The 20004-nt window shown below is 48.0% G+C and overlaps 1 protein-coding gene across 1 annotated transcript; it reads left to right on the top strand.

The window, feature by feature from the left end:
• The first annotated feature begins 6906 nt into the window (after nt 1–6906).
• LOC136653522 (perforin-1-like) lies at nt 6907–19248 on the top strand. The gene is made up of 6 exons (XM_066630413.1): nt 6907–7442; nt 11736–11829; nt 12327–12547; nt 13078–13117; nt 14297–14469; nt 18168–19248. Exons 1-6 carry the CDS (start codon nt 6907–6909, stop codon nt 19246–19248), a joined length of 2145 nt encoding a protein of 714 aa, XP_066486510.1.
• The last annotated feature ends 756 nt before the right edge of the window (nt 19249–20004 follow it).

The following is a 20004-nucleotide window of genomic DNA, read 5'->3' on the forward strand; positions in this document are numbered from 1 at the left end:
TGGAGTCCCTGAGGCAGTTCATGGCTGAACACAGTCCTGTTCTGGCAACTCCTGCGACGCCGCTGGAACCAACCGTATTGGCCTCTGCCTTTCCATTGGACCATTTCAGCGACGTGGAGAGGGGGGATCTGCTGCATGGGTAACAGCCTGTCCTCCATACCTACTTTACCCAGGCTTTGCGCACTGCAGAGGACACTCTGTTCCAGAACCACCATTCAGAGCGTGACACCATAGTCTTCCGAGACTGAAGGATGCCAACTCTTGACCCTCATACAGATTTCTCAGGAGACAGATAAGGTGGTTTGCTGCTCCCATCTCTCTAAGAACTTGCCACAATTTGTTGTGATCCACATAATGAAAAGCTTTAGTGTAGTCAATGAAGCAGAAGTAGATGTTTTTCTGGAACTCCCTTGCTTTCTCCATAATCCAGCGAATGTTGGCAATTTGTTCTCTAATTCCTCTGTCTCTTCAAAAACCAGCTTGTACTTCTGGTAGTTCTTGGTCCACATACTGCTGAAGCCTAGCTTGCAGGATTTTGAGCATAACATTGCTAGCATGTGAAATGAGCGCAATTGTGTAGTGGTTTAAACATTCTTTGGTGTTGCCTTTCTTTGGGATTGGAACGTAAACCAACCTTTTCCAGTCCTGAGGCCACTGCTGAGTTTTCCAAATTTGCTGGCAATTGAATGCAGCACTTTAACAGCATCATCTTTTAAACAGCTCAACTGTCACCTCCGCTAGCTTTGTTGTTAGTGATGCTTCCTAGGGCCCAAACACTCCAGGATGTCTGGCTCAAATTCAGTGATCATACCATTGTGGTTATCAGGGACATTAAGATTTTTCTTGTAGAGTTCCTCTGTGTATTCTTGCCATCAATTCTTAATCTCACCTTCTTCCCTTGGGTCCCTACCATTCTTGTCCTTTATCAAGACCATCTTTGCATGGAATGCTCCTGTGATGTCTCCAATTTTCTTGAAAGATCTCTAGTCTTTCCCCTTCTATTCTATTGTTTTCCTCTATTTCTCTGCACTGCTCATTTAATAAGGCCATCTTATCTTTCTTTGCTATTCTCTGGAAATCTGCATTCGTTTGGGTATATCTTTCCCTTCTTGTTTTGCCTTTTGCTTTCCTTCTTTCCTCAGCCATTTGTAAGGTTTCTTCAGACAGCTTCTTGCATTTCTTTTCCTTAGGGTTGGTTCTAGTTGCCATCTCCTGAACAATGTTGCAAGCCTCTGTCCATAGTTTGTCAGGCACTCTGTCTACCAAATCTAAACTTTTAAATCTATTTGTCACCTCCACTGTGTATTCATATGGAATTTGATTTAGGTCATACCTGATTGGCCTAGTGTTTTCTCCTACTTTCTTCAGTTTAAGCCTGAATTTTGCAATAAGAAGCTCATGATCTGATCCACAGTCAGCTTCAGGTCTTGTTTTTACTGACTGTGTAGAGCAGGGGTAGGCAACCTTAAACACTCAAAGAGCCATTTGGACCAGTTTTCCGGAGAAAAGAAAACCTCGGGAGCCACAAAACCCTTTTGACATCTAAAATGAAGATAACACTTCATATATATTTTTTTAAACCATTTTTTATTGGAGAAATAAAATATTTTTCATGTGCTTCCCCCCTAAAGATGAACTTACTTCTGAGTAGACATGCATAGGATTGGGCTGTCAATCACTACATCCCCTTCCCCCCTAGCTACTTTTTCTACTGGGAAGTCAGTCCCAGTAGAGTCAACGGGGCTTCCTTCCAGGAAAGTGTGGACAGGAGTGCAGCCTGAGAGCAGCTCCTCTGCCTGTGTCCTCAGAAGTCAGTCCCAGTAGAGTCAACGGGGCTTCCTCCCAGGAAAGTGTGGACAGGAGTGCAGCCTGAGAGCAGCTCCTCTGCCTGTCTCCTCAGAAGTCAGTCCCAGTAGAGTCAACTGGGCTTCCTCCCAGGAAAGTGTGGACAGGAGTGCAGCCTGAGAGTGGCTCCTCTGCCTGTCTCCTCAGAAGTCAGTCCCAGTAGAGGCAGCTGGAGGATGGGGGGGGCTTAGCACTCAGCCTGGAGGGGAGGTGGGTGAGTGGCCCTTCCCTTCGGAGCCATTCCTGGTGGGGGGGAAACAGAAAGGGGCTTTCTCCCTCCCCCCATACAGCTCCGTTTCCCCCCTCCTGGAATGGCTAGTCCACCACTCACATGCCTTGCCCCTGACCTCCTTGCAGGGGGCCAGGCAGAGGGCAGTCTTGCTGCAGAGCGCCCCCCCATTACAAGAGCGGCCCCCGACGCAGGCACTGTGGCTCCGGCTCTAACAAGGTGCTCCCAGGGGAGGGCTGCGCAGAGGCCAAGGCCGCTCACCTCACTACTTCCTGCCCATTGCATCAGCAGTGCTGCCTCCCCCGCACGTCTCCGACCAGCCTCGCCTCTTCTGGGCTCTCCACCTCCACAAAATGGCCACGCTCCAGGAACAGCAAGTGCCACCACTTTCACCCGGACTCTGGAGCCGCAGCAGAGGGTTGAAACAGCCGCATAAGGCTCCAGAGCCGTGGGTTGCTGACCCCAGTTGTACAGCTTCTCCATCTTTGGCTGCAGAGAACATAATCAATCTGATTTTGGCATAGACCAGGGGTGTCCAAACATGTTGGCAAGAGGGCCACATCATCTCTCTGACACTGTGTCAGGGGGCCAGGAAAAAAGAATTAATTTACATTTAAAATTTGAATAAATTTACATAAATGAATTTATTAGAGATGTAACTTATATGAATGAATGAAGGTCTTGCAGTAGCTCAAGGCCTATAAAAGGTCTTGCACAAAGCAAGGTCTGCCTTTCCTTTGCTGCCACTGTTGCATCATAGATGTGAAACAGCAAGTACTGGAGCGAGCCCTCATCCCAAAGATCAGGTGAGAGGTTGAACAGTCATCCTTATGCTGAGCGCAGTTGCATTGAGCCAGCACTGGCTCCAGCAAGTCTCTGAAGGGCCAGAGACTCATTGGAGACTAGGGACTCCCCACGGGCCAGATTGGGAGCTCCTGAGGGCCGCAAGTGGCCCCCGGGCCAGGGTTTGGAGACCTCCTGGTGTAGACCATCTGGTGATGTCCATGAGTAGATGATGTCCATGGGGCTTCCTCTCAGGAAAGTGTGGGTAGGATTACAGCCTGTGAGTCCAATCTTTTGCATGTCTACTCTGAAGTAAGTCCCATAGTGGTCAGTGGGGCTTCCTCTCAGGAAAGTGTGGGTAGGATTGCAGCCTGTGAGCCCAATCCTATGCATGTCTACTCTGAAGTAAGTCCCATAGTGGTCAATGGGGCTTCCTCTCAGGAAAGCGTGGGTAGGATTACAGCCTGTGAGCCCAATCTTATGCATGTCTACACTGAAGTAAGGTCCCATAGTGGTCAATGGGGCTTCCTCTCAGGAAAGTGTGGGTAGGACTGCAGCCTGTGAGCCCAATCCTATGTATGTCTACTCTGAAGTAAGTCCCACAGTGGTCAATGGGGCTTACTCTGTAACCTGCCTGCAATAACAACCCCCAAAAAGAATCGGTGAGATTTCCAGCCCTCTCCAGTGCCCAGTTTAATGTTCTTCTCTTTCAAGCATATCAATACAAAGACCCACCTGGCTTTGCAAGTGCAAAATAGAAAACATTCCCCATACCAGTTGAAGCCTCTTTTTTTGTCCGTTTTAGTGTGTGTGTGTGTGTGGGGGGGGTGCCTTCTGGAGCATTTGTTGTGCTCCAGCTCCATCGGATCAGGACCATTCTGGTGTCCTCACATTCCCCTTTGCCTGACCTGACTACCAGCCAAGGCATGTCTGCCAATGCGGACCATGAGTAAACGCGACCGTGAGACTGCTTTGCTTTCCATAGGGCTCAATAGACTGCAGTTGGGGGGGAGGGACCTCCTTCTCAGGTGTTTTTGGGGGCTGCATTCATTGGATCAGGACCATTCTGACATCCTTGGAGTCTTCTCAGCCTGCCCTGAGTCCTCTCAGTCCTTGCCTGGACTAAGGCAAGTTTGCCTACTTGTGAGTAAACGTGGTCACATGACTTCATTTTGGGCTCAATAGATGCAGCTGGGAGAGAGGCAGGGATCTCCTTCTCGGGTATTTTTCGGGTTGCATTCATTGGATTGGGACCATTCTGGTATTGTTGGATTCCTCTCAGCCTGCCCCTTCCGACGGACTATGAGAAGTATGCCTACTCCGAGTAAACACACGATACGGCTCACTTTCACTTTCCATAGGGATCCATGCATTTTTCTTTCCGGTTTTTTGACCATAACTTTTGAATGAAAGGAGCTATTTCAATTCTGTTTTCTGCATTGCACTCCACTGGCTGTTCCGCATACAACGGTGTATGGCATGATGGGGTAGCTCTGAAAGCTGCGATGTTAGCTTATCACCCCCCAGGGTGCGTCACCCCTCCTGGCGTGTCACCAGGTGCGGCCCGCACCCCCCACACCCCCTTGTGACGCCACTGCCTGTAGCTTCCTACTGAACCTACTGAGGTGTGTGTTAGGGCAATAAGCTCCTGCTTCTCACCGAAGAAGTTCAATCAAAGTCCAGGTAACTGCTCTGGATAAGCTGAGGGAACAGCAAGGTATGCAAAGGAGACCTTCAGTGGATATAACAGAGGTGTTTGGCAGTTCTCCCTTGCTGTATGGAGAATGAGTGGGAAAGTGGACATCATTCATAGGAAAAGGGAAACAATGCTTCAGAAAGAACTCACTTCTTGGAAGAAGATCCCAAATCTTCTTATGCTGAGGATACTCTGTGGTGGAGATACATAGTTTGATTAGAGACATAGAGAAATGGGCTTGTGATAGGCAAGTAGACTGCATGCTGATGTGCTTTCTTTCTGCCAAGGTTGTGGACATATAAGGAGTCCAGGACTGGCAGACGGTCAAAGAGGCCCAAAAGATCACAGGGGAAAAGACATGTCAATTATTTGGTACTGGGAACATGCTATTAGTTTCCCGATCAAAATACTGAGGGTGATTTTGAGTTGCAAGCAGAAATCAGGGAGGTTGATTTCTGTTATACTAGTAATGGATGATTTCAGATTTATTCACAAAAACTGAATAAATTCATATTAAATGTGGGACAAAGAGACCAAATTCCTAGATATCCCAAATGACTGTGTCCTTCAGTAGTTGACTGGGAACCAACTCAAGGAGTGGCAGCCCTGAATTTAATCTTATGTGGCTCCCAACCCCTAGTGTAGAACATCACTGCTGGTGGAACCTCAGGGACTATGGCGCTCTCTAGCTCAACATATATGTAAAGGGAAAGTTTCCAGGGAAGTACAAAAGAGACACGTTTGACATCAACAGAGGGCACTTCTAAACAATGAAGGGACTAAGAAATTGAAGCTGAAAAGTAAAGCCAAGGGAGCTGTGGCATAGATTGAAGAGGGCAAAAAGTGTCTTCAGGTGCCTGGATGTTGGTGTAAAGCGGCCCCTCCCCCTCGCCTCCAGAAGCATTTGGCGCAGCGGGAGCAATGCTGAGAAGACGCCTCTGCAGCCCTGAATGGCTCTGAAGGCAAAGGGGAGGGGCTGCTTTACACCGGCATCCAGGTGCTTGAAAACACTTTGTACCCTTCTAGCTACACCAGTGCAAGGGAGCCAAACCTCTCCAGAATGGATGGAGGTCATTTAAAACCATGGTAACAATAGCTCAACTAGAAGATATACCAACAAGGAGTAAGGTTCGACCAGAGTTCTTCAGGAACTTAGCCTGTGGCCCAGCAAAGCGGTGTCCTGGTGGCCATTTTGTGTGTATGATTCATGCAATCCTGGCATCCATATAGGCCAGCACATGAAACACTGCTTGTGCTAGTTGGCAGCAATATTTGTATTGGCATTTAGAGGGGCAGGACATAGGCACCAATTAAAAAGAATAATTAAAGCGTTGGTCTGTACCACTCCCTCTGCATCGATAAAGGGACCAACAGACAGTATCCACCTTTTGAAAGTTAGGACAATGGCGCAGGGGAGGAGAGATCAACTTCACTGTGGCTCTGTAATACTCAGCATCTGTGCCTTTTGGCTTCCATCTCTGCTGAGTTTGGAGCTCCACTGCTGGAGCCTTAGAGGCAGCCCTTACACTCAGGACTGAGTACTAGTGCACTGCAGGGAGGCTCAGTTCAGTGATTGAAAATAAAATGATCTCTGCTACTTTTGCTAAGAACGTAGAAAGAGCACTGTCGGAGCAGAACACAAGTCCACCTACTGCAGTATCCTGCTTTCCACAGTGACCAACCAGATGCCTTCAGAAAGCCCACAGGCTACCACTCTTGCCCCTCTCCCAGCAACCGATATTTGGTGATATACAGACTTGAAGCTTGCAGCTGCCGTAGAAATAGAATGGCTCTTACAGCCCAGTCTTATGGCACTGGACTGCCAGGTGGAGAGCATGACAACAGCAGTTGTGACCTCCGCTGTCATAAAACGGCTATCAATCACACGCGCAGCGCTCTGTTGGCAGCCATTTTGCGAGCACTGTTGCATATGTCCAAGGAGATCCATAGGCAGCCCAGGGATACCTGGAGGAAGGTATAAATGTTGCATACTTGCCTCCTGTTAACTCTCAGGTCACTCCTCCCACTGCTGGATTGGCACTGCTGGTGGGGATAGGATCAGGCTCTTGACGGTTATAGGTTTGTACTCCAAAATGTGTGTCATGGAGGCGACAAACCCTATACATGTTTTCCTAAGAGTAAGCCCTGCTGAGCACAGTGGGACATTTCAGACCATAAATACATAGAATTGAACTGTGAGTTCCATATAGTAATTGTTCATCATGTGGAGTATTTCTTTACACAAAGCTGTAACATGCTGGCTCCATTTCTGGAGTAACTTGTGACCCATCCCCAAATGAGTAAGTCAACAGCCTCTTCGTCTTTTCTAGGGTGTCTTCCTGCTGGTCCAGCCATGAAGATCAAGGACCCCACCTCTGCTGCCTGTGTGTTTCTCTTGTTTCTCCTTCTCCCTCCTGTCTCTCCAAAATGTCAAAACGGCACGGCTGATGAATGCAAGAAGGCTGAATTTGTACCGGGTGGTAAATTTGCTAGTAAGGGTTTTGATATAAACAGACTGGTGTCACGGAGGTATGTGTATCAAGAAATAACTAAAGATGGGGAGTGCACCTTGTGTGAGAATCCCTTGCTGGAAGGGAAGCCACTCCAGAGGCTTCCCTTGATCATCACTGACTGGAAAGCCAACATTTTGTGCCAGGAGAAAGTGCAACACTCGGTTCACCAGTCACCCATTTCTGTGGCTAAGGCACTGACAGAACTGCTAGTGAAAAATGACTGGAGGAATGAGCTGGATGTGAAGATCAGCCTCAGGGATAAGTTCCAGTGGGCTCTCGCAGGATCACGCTCTGAGATTACCCAAGAATGCATAGAGAAGAGTTCAAAGGACAAGTATATTTTTCTTCTCCATCACTTCAACTGTTCATACTACAAGTGAGGAAGGCAGGAAGGATTCAGGGTGATGGAGTGGGAAATGGGCAGGGTTGGAGTTGGTTCTCCTTGCTGGGTGGAGTTTGAGAAAATGAATAGAAACATGAATTATTGCTTTAGGGCAGGGCCTAGAAGAGGGGGGTGAAGGGGTAATTTGTACTCCAAGATCCAAGATCAAAAAGGGGGCCCAGGAGCCAAAGGAGGGGGCCCAGAAATTTCCTGGGATCTTACCTTTTCCTATCTACTCTTACCCTCATAGGATGCTGGGGACACTACCATGAGTGTGTAGCTGCAGCTGCTGGCAAGCCATATGTGCTGGGCTGCGAAATGCATACATTGACACTCCTTAACAGTGCCAAATCTGGGAGGAAATTAGCCTGCTACAGTAGCACTTTTGCTTGAGGATCTGCTAACCATGAAGCAGTTGCGGGCCTACCATTAGGTCCAATGGGGTTGAAGCCCCACGTGTGAGCCACTAGGACCCCACGGAAGCCTCTTGTTTCCCAGAAGCACAGTTTATAGCATCGGGGAACCTCAGGGAGGCTTCCCTGACGCAGTTGTGGGTTGCGCAAGGCTCCATGAGTCTCAGGTGAGTAGGGGGCAGATTTTTGTTTGGGGAGCGGTGATAGCCTGTGGGGGACGCCATTGTGGACCTTTGCTCCAGGTGCGAGGCTGGGGAGGTTCGCTGCTGCCATGAAGGAGTGGATAGGAGATCAGGGGCACAGCTGCAGGACTATAGTGGCTGCAGAAGCAGTTTTTGGTATGCATAGGTCACTTTCCATTCTAGATGGAATCTAGCCTAAATATGATGGTGCTAATTTTCTGCATGATTTCCTGTATGTAAACGATTTTGAGAGACTTAGGAAGTGCGTTTGGTTTTCCGTATTACTATATCTAGCTGCCAATGCCACATGGGTGGGTAGACCTGGGCTCCAAAGACTTTTCCAGTTGTCTCCACCCTACCCCCACTCTGTTTCATCCCTCCCTGCCCACATTCTGCTTGCCTGTCACCACTTCTCCCACTCTGTTTCACCCCTCCCCTTTTGCAAAGGGACCCAAAAGAAACTTTGTACCCCCTGATAAAATTCCTCTCAGAGGCCCTGCCTTAGGGAAGGTGTTTCATTATTAGCAGGCACTAGCTTCTGGGCATACTATGAACTTTTCTTGTTCAACTGGCATACAGTAGATGTTCCCAGTTCATTGAAATGAAAATGAACTCAGGCACCAGCACTTGGCAACTAGGGTCTAAAAATTTCTGTTGTTTTAAAACATTTTGACCCCTATTACGCGTTAATGAGCCATAGGCAAATGAAGGGGTAAAAAACATTACCCCAGCTGATTGATCTAATTTTCTTTTTTTACTTTGGACAGTACAATAACAACAACAATAACAATAACAACAACAACAACAACAACAACAACAACAACAACAACTAGTTATTTATATACCGCCTTTCTGGTCATCGGATTACTCCTCTGACTTTATTCAAGGCAGTTTACATAGGCAGGCGTTTCTAAATCCCTCAAGGGGATTTTTACAATCATAGAGTTTCTCTCTTTCAAGAACCAACAACATTTCAGAATGGATCTTCCTGGTTGGATCTCACTTCTGGCCTCCAGTTCTCCCAGGCAGGCTGACAAGCAACTCCATCTCTCACATGGAGGGCAAGACACTTCTAGCTCACACCAAGAGCAGGTGGAATTACTCAGCTGGGCTTGTCAGCGGCTTCAAGGTCTCACCATTCTCAGCCGTTCAGGGAGCTGCCGGTGTCCTCAAACTGGCGACCTTCTGATGTTATCTTTGGGCTAATGGAGGCTCTACCCTCTAGACCAGACCTCCTGCCTTATTCCCTGAACCTTTCAGGCTGTTCAAGTCACTCCATTTTATGGCTGAGAAGTGCAAATGTCACATGCCCCAGGGTACTTAAAAATGAAAGCCTGGCACACGTTTTTAGGGTAAGGGACTGCACTTTGTAATCCACTTTAATTGAATCCCTTCAGCAACAGGTCAATAACTGTAATCAGCTATGGAACATAGTGATGCATAAATGAGGTAAGCCCCAGCAGCTGCTATGGTGCTACTCAGACCTGCACTGGTGAAATTGATGGTGCAATTTTGAGCAGCACAGTGTCTGGAAATCAGGTGCTGATCCTCCCTCCGGGGTCTGATCCACCCTCCTCCCTTCCACCCCCCATTCCATTACATCCCCTACCTGCACCCATTCTGCCCTCACCCTGCCCCTCTGGCAGCCCATGTGAAGTTTACACAGTGGTGGACCTCTCCAGCTCAGCGCCCAGGGCAAAAGTTCATGATGGTGACCCCCCTCCGCAGGCTGTCGCCACCCCCCTGCACGAAAATCCACCTCCCCACTCACCTGAGGCTCAGGGAGCCTTGCGCATCCTGAGTCCGCATCAGGGAAGCCTCTCTGAGGTTCTCCGATGCTATAAGCTGTGCTTCTGGAAAGCCGGAAGCACAGTTTCCAATCCCATCGGGAGACTCAGAGACTTCCATGAGGTCCTAGAGGCTCACGCCTGGGGCATTTGCACCAACAGACCTAATGGTACGTCTGCAACTGAGCTTACCTGCAGGCCAGCATAGGCCTTTCCACTGGCAGAATGAGCCTCTGTGCTGCTGCAACATGCTTACAGCACTTTTGCAACAGTGTGCGTGCCCCTACCATTGGCACTAGGCCGGTTAGGATTGGGCTGTTAGTCATATTTCTCAATTTCCATCATCTCTGGTTTCCTTCCGTTTCTGCTGGTTATTCACCAGGGATGGGAACTCAAGTTAAGTGACTCATGTCCGTGTTGCAAAAACACGTGTTTTTCACTGACTCGTGTGGACTCAAGTCATGTGTCAATGACGGGCAAAGACTCAAGCCTGAAGCTACTAACTTGGGAACTGCCATGGATTTGGGTGACTCAAGTCACGCAGGCATCGCTTGGGGGTGCTGCTTGCAGTTGTGCTGCTTCCGTGTCACCTGAAAGACCCCGTTTGCTGATCTGGAAGCTGGGCATTCAGCTGAGCGACCAGCAGCAGGATACAGTCAGGAGGCAGAGCCAGGGCTGCGGGTGGAGGGAAATGATCATTTGTTTGTTTTAGGTTTGGGTATTGGGTTGCAAAGGTCAGTTAGAAAAGCAATGACTCGCAAAAGGTGCTGTATGTGTCCAGAACACAAGAGCGGGAGGTGCTTCTTCTTGTCCTCCATCCACTGGAAGGAGAATTTGTCCTGATTTTGTGTCTCTGGGAGAGGGACAGGGAGAGGAGGAGCTGTTTTTGGCCACTGGGACAAGTGGTCATTCATTGATCGACTCACTCCCAAGCAGCCATAGTTGGTCCCCTCTCTCTCTCTCTCTACCTCAAGCAGGGCAGGGGCATCGCACTGGGATATGCTTCTGCAGCAAGTGAAGCCAGCCTCTGCGCCTTCCTTTTTTGGGGGTGCTTTATTCTACTCAGGGATTGGGTTGTTGTAAGCAGATGCACACCAGTGCACAATGTTCCCCAAAAATATTTTCCTTAGCAGCCAGTCAGCTAGGCAGCTTGTGGGTTCCTTGCATCTCTGATCTCTCATCATTAGCCAGTCTAGGCTACTATTACAGTTCAATATAGTTCTTCTTTCTTTTACACCGCAATCCTATCTTGCGCTGGAACAGGCAAGCCAGGAGGCTTGTGCTGTATCCAGCGCAAGATAGGGCTGCAAAGTGGCTCAGGTGAAGGTAAGGGGAAACTTTTCCCCTTACCCCCAGGTAAGCCCCTATGGATCTTCTCAGACTTGTGCCACCTCTGGAGGTGGCACAAGTTTGAGGAGAGCGGAGCGGCTTGTAGCTGCTGTGTGCTGCTTGGGTATGAGGACTAGGATCTGGCATAACAGCCAGATCCAAGCCCAGTCGACTGCTCCCTGCCCCAGAATACCTCCCTCCTGCCTCCTCCCCGCCTTGTTGTCAAGAGATGAACCAAAAGCTGCCTTGCATTTAAATAGACAGTACTCCATAGCTAAAACTGAAGCCTGCAGCCTTCTGGCCCAGGCAGGTGATGTGACTCCGACCCTCAACATCTGGTCAGACTAGAGAATGCTTGGCTTCCTCAGGGTGATGGCACATGTGATCATAGTCTTTGAGCTGAAGACCAGATTGCTTGCTTGCCAATGATTTCTGATGAGGCACACCAGCAGAAACATCTATGATGTCTTTGAAGGGGTGTACACCTCTCTCCAAATCAAAAAGAAGGTGCAGTACATGGTGACAGAGAACACGGGAAGCATGGTGAAGGCATTTACAGCAGACTTCCCTTCCCAGGAACTGGGCCTACAGTGAGGACGAGGAGCATGAGGCCAGCCTCCCCAAGGTGGAGGGGGGTGCCAGCGTGGAGAACATGGACCTCTGGCACGATGTAGAGGAGCATGTGGTTTCTTCCCTTGTGTAGCAGGTAGAGTTGGCAGACCCGAGCAGCCCTTTGAAGAGGCTGTCATCCTTTGTGCAGAGCCTCTAGTTCTGTGTGGGCAATAGCCTGAAGGAGGCCAAAATTCAGACCGCCCTTGCCAGGGTGTCAAAGATATGTGGTCTGCTTCACATCAGCACTGTCTCCAAAGACACATTTGAGAGGATCTTTGGGGCCAATGTGAGGATTCTGCATGTCACCAGCATGTGCTGGAACAGCACCACATCAATTCCTTCCTGGCTCTAGAGGAAGAGCAGCAGAGTTTGGTGGTGGATGAGGTGAACCAGTCAAATTTGAAAATTTTCCTCAGGGAGTACTCTCAGCTGAAAGAACTGAGTGTGGTTCTGCAACCCTTTTCAGAGGCCACCCATGCCATGCAGTCTGAGAGGGAGGTGACCATTTCCTTGGTGGTTCCCTTGCTGGTTGGACTCTTATTTCCACCTGCACAGTCTGCAGCTTCTCCGCCTGGTGCAGATGGTGGCTTCTGGAGCCTGGAAGCCCATTTTGGTGGCAATTATGGTGATTGCTGGTTTGATGCTCACACCACTGGGGATGGGGATAAACTGCTCAAGTTGAACAAATACCTGTTCTTCATGGCTGCCGTGCCTGACCCCAAGTTCCATTTTCGGTGGCTGTGCCAAATTAGCAACCCAGAGGAAGACACGTCCCAGTGAGGGAGAAGGTGGATTCTGAACTCCAGTACTTCTGCAGCCTGCTTCTTCAAAATACTCTGAAGGGGTTATGCAGTGTGTGATGACCCCTGTGGTTCCAGGTGCCCCAATAGAGAACCTGCTCAATCTCTTCTTCCTTTCTCTATGAGTACGCAGAGGTTGATGACACTGCGAATCCCACCACCCCTCTGGCACAGTTTCAGGCACAAGATACACTTCTACAAAGACCCAGGCAAGCAAAGCGCCAAGTGCCTTCCCATCCAAATGTTAGAGTTAAAAAAAAACAACAACACTGCAGGAACCTCTGCCCGCTTGGTGTTGCTGCTCTGAGGCTGTTCCTGGTTCCTGCCAATTCTGCCCCTGTGGAGTGGGTCTTCATTTAAGGTGGCCTGGTGATGAGGCCTCATCACAGCAGGCTATGGGCTCGTCTCCTGGAGAAGATTGTTTTCCTGAGGTGCAGTGCAGGGAAGTTTGCCTGAGGATAAGTCAGTGGTTGTGTTCTTCAATAAACAAAACTCTGTTTTGGCAGAATAGTGTCACCCATGTCAGATTACTTCCTGTTTGTTGCAGTGAGTTAGTGGGTGACTTGTGGGAGGGGGGAGCATCCCAGGTCTCTGCCCCTCTCCTCCATTGGGCTCTGCAGTGGTGGACAAGCTGGCAGCAGCCACGTCCACCATCATCCTCCCTACCTCCTTCCCTGACCGGCCTGCTGCAGGTTTTTCCATGTAGTGTGGATAACCTGGCTGTTACCATTCGGGTGTGGTTCACTGTGCCTAGGTCTGCATGATCCATGTGTCGCAATCTGGGCCCGGGCAGAACCTGAGCCAAGGCCCCTGCTGCTGGGCAGAGCTGCCCCCTGGGGAGGGGAGGGAGTACATCATGCCTGCAAGTTGTTTTCCCTTTGCTTTTACTTTTCTATTTCAAAATGGGAGGTGGAATCAAAATCCCTGAGGACATCGTGGGAAGGGTCATTGTTTCTCTTTCCTTCCTCTTCAGAAAGGCAGCCAGACCTGAAATGATTAGATGACAGGAAAATCAAATGGTCCAAAATAAAAGATGTGGAGGAGGACTTTACTCAGTCCTCCTGAAATATGTTTCACAGAAAATAGAGTTCAGCATCCACAATCTTCCCAAGTTTGGTGCAGATCCGTTGAGAAATAAGGGAGAAAGAGACTGAATTAAGCATTACAAGGTCAAAAATATTTTTTTTCTTTTCCTCCCTTAAAGTAAACAGGTGGGGAAGGTAAGAATGGCTAGACAGTGAGGCTGATTGAGGAATCCCAGTCAAATTAAAACTTGCTTCAATTCAAATTACTTATGTTTTATTTTATTTTATTTTATTTAGGGATCTATTTTAAAAAAATTTATGTCTGGTGGCCCTAATGGCCACAGCTGCCTTAGACAGTGAATGTATGCTATCCAGGGTGGAAACCTGAGGACCCTTCTGGGGTTTACCAGGGACAAACCTGGCCTCATATATCCAGCTTCCTCCTCATGTACTTTCACTCATGGGGTCATTGGCAGCAACCCTGCCTGGGCTGGAGCTCAGCCCAGGAACTCAGACTCAGCAGCCAATGAAGTGTTCTTACATACAGAGTCCCCCTGCTTCCACACCTCCTCCACCCGCCCTTCCCTGATTTAAGCACTGTCCGTTCCCTCACCATTGCTTTACCTCCCCCTACTTCCAGCATCACTGGGGTTTGCTTGCCCTAGTGGGGCTCACTCATTTTACCTGGCTGTCCTTCCAGGCCACTGGGGAGATCCTCAAGGCTGCAGCTATGCGCCTGAGCAGCCGAAAAGCCAGCTGGCCAGCAGGGGCAAGGCGACTGGTGACCGGACACCCCATGGCGAACCTGGAAGTGATAGCTGCATTGGGTTCTAGCTGGGGAGACCAGCAGAGCACCATCCAGCAGGCTTTGAGGTGGCTGAGCTGTGTTTCTGGGCAGACCACCTAGATCGCATTATTGAGCAGTGAGAATGGCCACTGCAGGAACAGGACTGATGGCTTCCCCTGGCTCCTAGGGGCTGCCTGTGGAGGCTAAAGGTAAGGGTTTCCCCAGGCAATTTTTTAAACATAAAACCTTAAGGAAGGGGGTTTGAATTAGCTGAGACAGTGTTGTGTAATGATTAAGGTGTTGCACTCGAGAAAATATGAATATCTGACTTTAGTTCAAATGCCCAATGACCGCAAAGCTCATGCGTGACATTAGGCCAGTTAAAATGTCTGAGTGTCACTGGGTATTTGTGAGCATAAAATTGGAGTAGGGAGTATCTTGTATGCTCCTCTGAGCTTCTCATAGGAATACACGGAATTGATATAGAAAATGAAAATATTTTATATTTCCAATTCCATTCCACAGAAGCAGTAGATTTAAAGGAGAGGAGAAATTTATTTGCTTTTCTACCACCCTTCTTCCAAGGAGCTCATGGTGTACATAGTTCTTCCTCTCCATTTGTCCTCAAACCACGAGGTAGGTGAGGCTAAGGAATAGTTACTGGCCCAAGGTCAAGCAGGAAGCTTCATGGGTGAGTGGGAATTCAAACCTGGATCTTCCAGGTCTTACCTCTATACCAGTGGTTCTAATGCATCTCTTTAAGGGCTGGGGGAAGGGGAGGGAGGCAGCAACATGATCCCCCCTTAGTGATACAATCCTGGGGATTGTGTCACTGCCCTAGCCCCTCTCCCACAAGAACTTATTGAGGGAGAAAAGCTTCCTCAAAGTTTGAGAAACGCTGCTCTATACCATGCTGGCTCTTGATATGTTACCTGTCTTGAGCCCCTCCCTTCTTCCCAGGCTGCTGCAGTGTAGTCTGATGTAGAATCAGAGGCTGCAATCTTACACATATTGAGTGAGGAGTAAGTTTCAGTGAACACACTAGGAATTGCTTCTGAACTCAGTATGCATGCCTAGATTGTGCAGTAAGTCAAGAATGGATCAATGCTATTCAGGGCTAACCCAAAGCATGCAGGGGCCCTAAAGCAGTCTCTGTGGCATGCTGTGTTCCAGCCAGGGACCAGGTAGTGACAGAGATGTCAGTAAAGACCTTTTATATTTACCTACACTACTACACCATGATTTCCAATGGGCTTACTTGGATATTCACCAGCACGTTTGCTGGTGTAGAGCTGGTGCAGAGTAGGTCCAAGGGTGCAGAGTAGGCCCAGGCTGGGATCATAGGACATCAGCACTATCACTGCCATTGAGGTCTACCCCCAGCCCTTCCTTGATACACTCCTGCCCTACCCCAATCCCTGCCTCAATCTTCCCCTGAAACACCCCCTCTGCTGACTTACCTGCTCCAGGTAAGTCTGTTTGTTTTCTGTAAGCATTTGTCTGGGGCCACCAGTGGCCCTGGCATGCACTGATTGAACACGGGTTCCATCAGCACAAGGCCTGCATAAGACTGAGCTGGTAAGCTCCACTTAGCTCAGGATAGCATTTACTGTGATGTTGATCCTTTATTATCCTTTGGGGAAGGATACTTGCTTACCAACTCACTTGCAAATGAATTTACTTCATATAGTTAAAAAACAGGATCAGATATCCTTAATTTCACAATGCTTTCCCAGGCATATATGCAGGAGAACAAACGTTATCCAACAGAAAGAGAATCTGCGTGTGTGTGCAAGAGCGTCCTCTTTGCTTACCTTTTTTTGGAGGCCTAATATCACAAATAGACCTCATTCCAGACATTCCTCTTAATTAACTCTTTACGTTTTACAAATAAAGCTTTCCAGTAGGAGAACCAAGGCGAATCTCCTCCTGAGGTACTGACCAAGTGTGTTTGTTCAGTGGGACAAAATAGTTCATACAGCACAAGTATGTGAAGTATGCCAAGTATGGCCTGTTCTTGGGCTCATCCCTTGCCCCAGTGGCATAGCTAGCGGGGGGCGGGGGCGGTCTGACCCAGGTACTACCCTTGGGAGGGTGTAACACCACAAATGCCCCAACATCGCTAACATTGCGAAGGTTAGGAGTAACCCCATCATGCCATATACCGTTGGATGTGGAATTTCCAGTGGAATGCAATGCAAAAAACCAGATTGAAATATCTCCTTTCCATCAAACGTTATAGCAAAAAAATCAGAAACCAAAAAATGCATTGAACCCTATGGAAAATGAAAGCCATATCGCGCGTTTACTCGTGAGTAGGCGAACTTGCCATAGTTAGTTGGAAAGGGAAGGCTGAAAGGAATCCAATGACACCAGAATGGTTCCTATCCAATGAAAGCAGCCCCCCCCCAAACACCCAAGAAGGAAGTCCCTCCCTACAAGCAGATGAATGTATTGAGCCCTATGGAAAGCGAAAGTAAGCCACACGGTCACGTTTACTCGAGGGAAAGCAAATGTGCCTTGGCTCTTGGTCAAGGCAGGCAAAGGGGAATGCAAGGCTAGCTGCATGGTCCCCATCTGTTGAAAATGGAGCTCAACAAATGCTCCATTAGGCAGCCCCCCCCCCAGAATAAACCAGAGGCTTGAGCTGGTAAGGTGGGCACTGGGGAGGGCTGAAAATCTTACTGATTTATTTGTGGGGGGGGGGGGTGTGTTATTGCAGGCAGCAACTCCCCCCAAAGAATAAACCAGAGGCTTGAGCTGGTAAGGTGGGCACTGGGGAGGGCTGAAAATCTCACTGCTTTATCTGTGTGTGTGTGTGGGGGGGGGGGTTATTGCAGGCAGGCTACAGAGAAAATTCACATTGGTGAAACAGGGCTGGCTTCCCCTTATTTATCTGTTTCTCTTTAATTTAATTAGCATTTATAATTATTTTATTTTGCTTGATGGTGCCACTTCTAGCCATGACATCACTTCCGGTGGTTCCTGGACAGATTGTCATTCTAAAAAGTGGGTCCCAGTGTTAAAAGTTTGAGAACTACTGCCTTAACTCAAAACAGGCCAATGAGACATTGGGAGGGGGGGGTGACACCCTAGTGACCAAAATTCTGGAAATCGTGGCTTTTAGGAATAATACCATCATGTTATATACCATTTGAGGCAGAATTTCATCCATTACTTGTGGGGAAATATTCACTGCATTTATTTTCTGGTCATTATTGTTATTCATTCCATGTCATGACTATTACTATCTCTGTTTCACCTACCTCACAGGGTTGTTGTGAGGACAAAATAAGGGGAGGAACCATGTACACCACCCTGAGCTGCTTAGAGGAAGGGTGGTATAAAAAGTGAATTAATTAATTAATTAATATAATTACTAATTAATTAATAATACTTAATAATTATTTACTTAATTACTTAATTAATTAATTAAGTCATATGGAATGACAAAAATTTATGGGCCCCGAGTGTCAAATGACCTAGCTACGCCTCTGCCTTGCCCGTAGCTAGTCTTCTAGTAACTTCCAGCTACAGCCCTTCTGCCACAGACCAAACCACCAAGCACATCTCATTTCTTTCTATTAATTCCCTTCACTTCTCCTTCTTGCACTCCTAAAACCTTCCCCTTTCCTCCTCCAGGTTCTTCTGGAAGCCCACTACATTACATCTCAGAACTGTAGTATTTTTGATAACTCAAAAATAGTATTGTGCAGACAAGCCCATAATAGGCAGCATTAATTCATTTTCTGGGCTTTGAATTCTGTTCTTGTTCCTTTTGCAGGTTCCGTGTCAACAAACAAGTTAGTACCTACTTCACTGATGAATTAAAGTTTCTCCCCGAAAATTATGACCCCAGCTCCAAGATGGAATATTTTGCACTAATTAGATCCTATGGGACTCACTTTGAAACAGAGTTTGACTTGGGAGTGCATGTAAGTCTTGTGACGCCCATTCCAATGTGTGTGGCAGTGCTGGAAGGCCTCAGCATCGCTCAGTTGAGCCTCTGCTTGGCAGTTGATGTGGGTATTTCTGTTGGTCTTGATGGATTGACCAAAAGTTCAGACTTCCAGCTGTGTAAAGAGAAGAAGAAGCAGCACACAAATTTCTTCCTTGGGCTAAGTGGAAGCAGTATGGAGATTTCGGGTGGTAGGATTCCTTCAACATCCCCCAAAGAGTGGCTGGAAAGTGCAAAATCCAGGCCCTCCTTGCTTTTCTTCTTCCTAGAGCCACTCCATACTATGGTGAATAAGACTGACCCTCGGAGGGAGGGCTTGCGGCAGGCAGTGAGCGAGTACGTGAGAGAAAACACTCTCTGGAGGAACTGCACCCATTCCTGCCCAGCAGGATCCTGGCTTAGCACTAGTGTCTTCTGTTCTTGTGAGTGTCCCGATAATAACTTCACCACCTCCACATGCTGCGCACCAAAGCGAGGCCTGGCCAAGCTGACAGTGACAATCGAACGTGCTGAACGCTTGTGGGGGGACCGCATCACACGTTCCGACGGCTACGTCAGTGTGTCCTTCAAAAAGAGGTGGAAGTGCACACACACAGTGTGGAACAACAACAGCCCATCATGGAATGTCACCTTGGATTTTGGAGTTATCCAACTTGACAAGGATTTCAACAAGCTGGAAGTGGAAGTCTGGGATCAGGACTTTGGATGGAATGATAACCTTCTGGGACGGTGCAAGCTGACTGCGGAACCTGGGACACACGAGTCCAAAACCTGCTATTTGAATGATGGGCAAATGTATTTCAAATACCGCTTGGTCTGTGGTCACAACCTGGTTGGTTCTTCCTGCTGGGATTACTTTGAGCTGTGGCCTTACACTGATCCATATCATGATTATTATCATTATTAAGTATATCTGTATACTGCTTTCTGTCGAATATTAAATCTCAAGCCAGATTTAAAGCTAAACAATAAATAAAACAAATACATGAACTACGACCATTTCATGTCAGAATGAAAGGGCAAAGCAGTCACTGAGAAGCAAAAGGCTCCCTGATGAAAGAGCCACTGGAAGGTTTCAAGAATGACAGACATCAGCCATTTCCATGAGTGCGCAACCAACCTTCTTCCTCATTAGCCACTGTTTAATTTGCCAAAATTGCCGGTCAGAGATTCATCTCCCAAAGTTTATGGGACATAATACATTTTCTTACACCCCAATTCCATCCCCTGCCAGCAGTGCTAATGCAGCTGCACCAAAAAGACATGTGCTGCATCCAGCTGTGGGGGGACACCCCAAAGGCAAATGGAAGGTAAATATAAAACATGTATATATACCTTTAAGTAAGCCCTGGGGCTACCTATGGGCCACCACTTTTGATGTATGTGATGGAGATGAGGGGGTCCACCCTGGGCAGTGAGCAGCTGAGCAGTCAACCATCCAGCTCCACTCTCCGCAGCAGGGATGCCCACTTCCCTCACATGTCCACATACAGCCATGAGTGCTTGGCAGTTCTGCCAAAGTTCCTTCTTTATCAATTGAGTTTCAAGTGCAATCTTCCTGCACCCAGCCAGTAACACAAACAACCCATTAAGGAATAAAAGATATTTATTTTATGAAGAAGTTATTACATCAGGAGCTGTGTCACTCCCCTGCCAAGGTGAT

The sequence above is a fragment of the Tiliqua scincoides genome, chromosome 5 (genome assembly GCF_035046505.1).
Source record: "Tiliqua scincoides isolate rTilSci1 chromosome 5, rTilSci1.hap2, whole genome shotgun sequence".
Lineage (NCBI taxonomy): Eukaryota > Metazoa > Chordata > Lepidosauria > Squamata > Scincidae > Tiliqua > Tiliqua scincoides.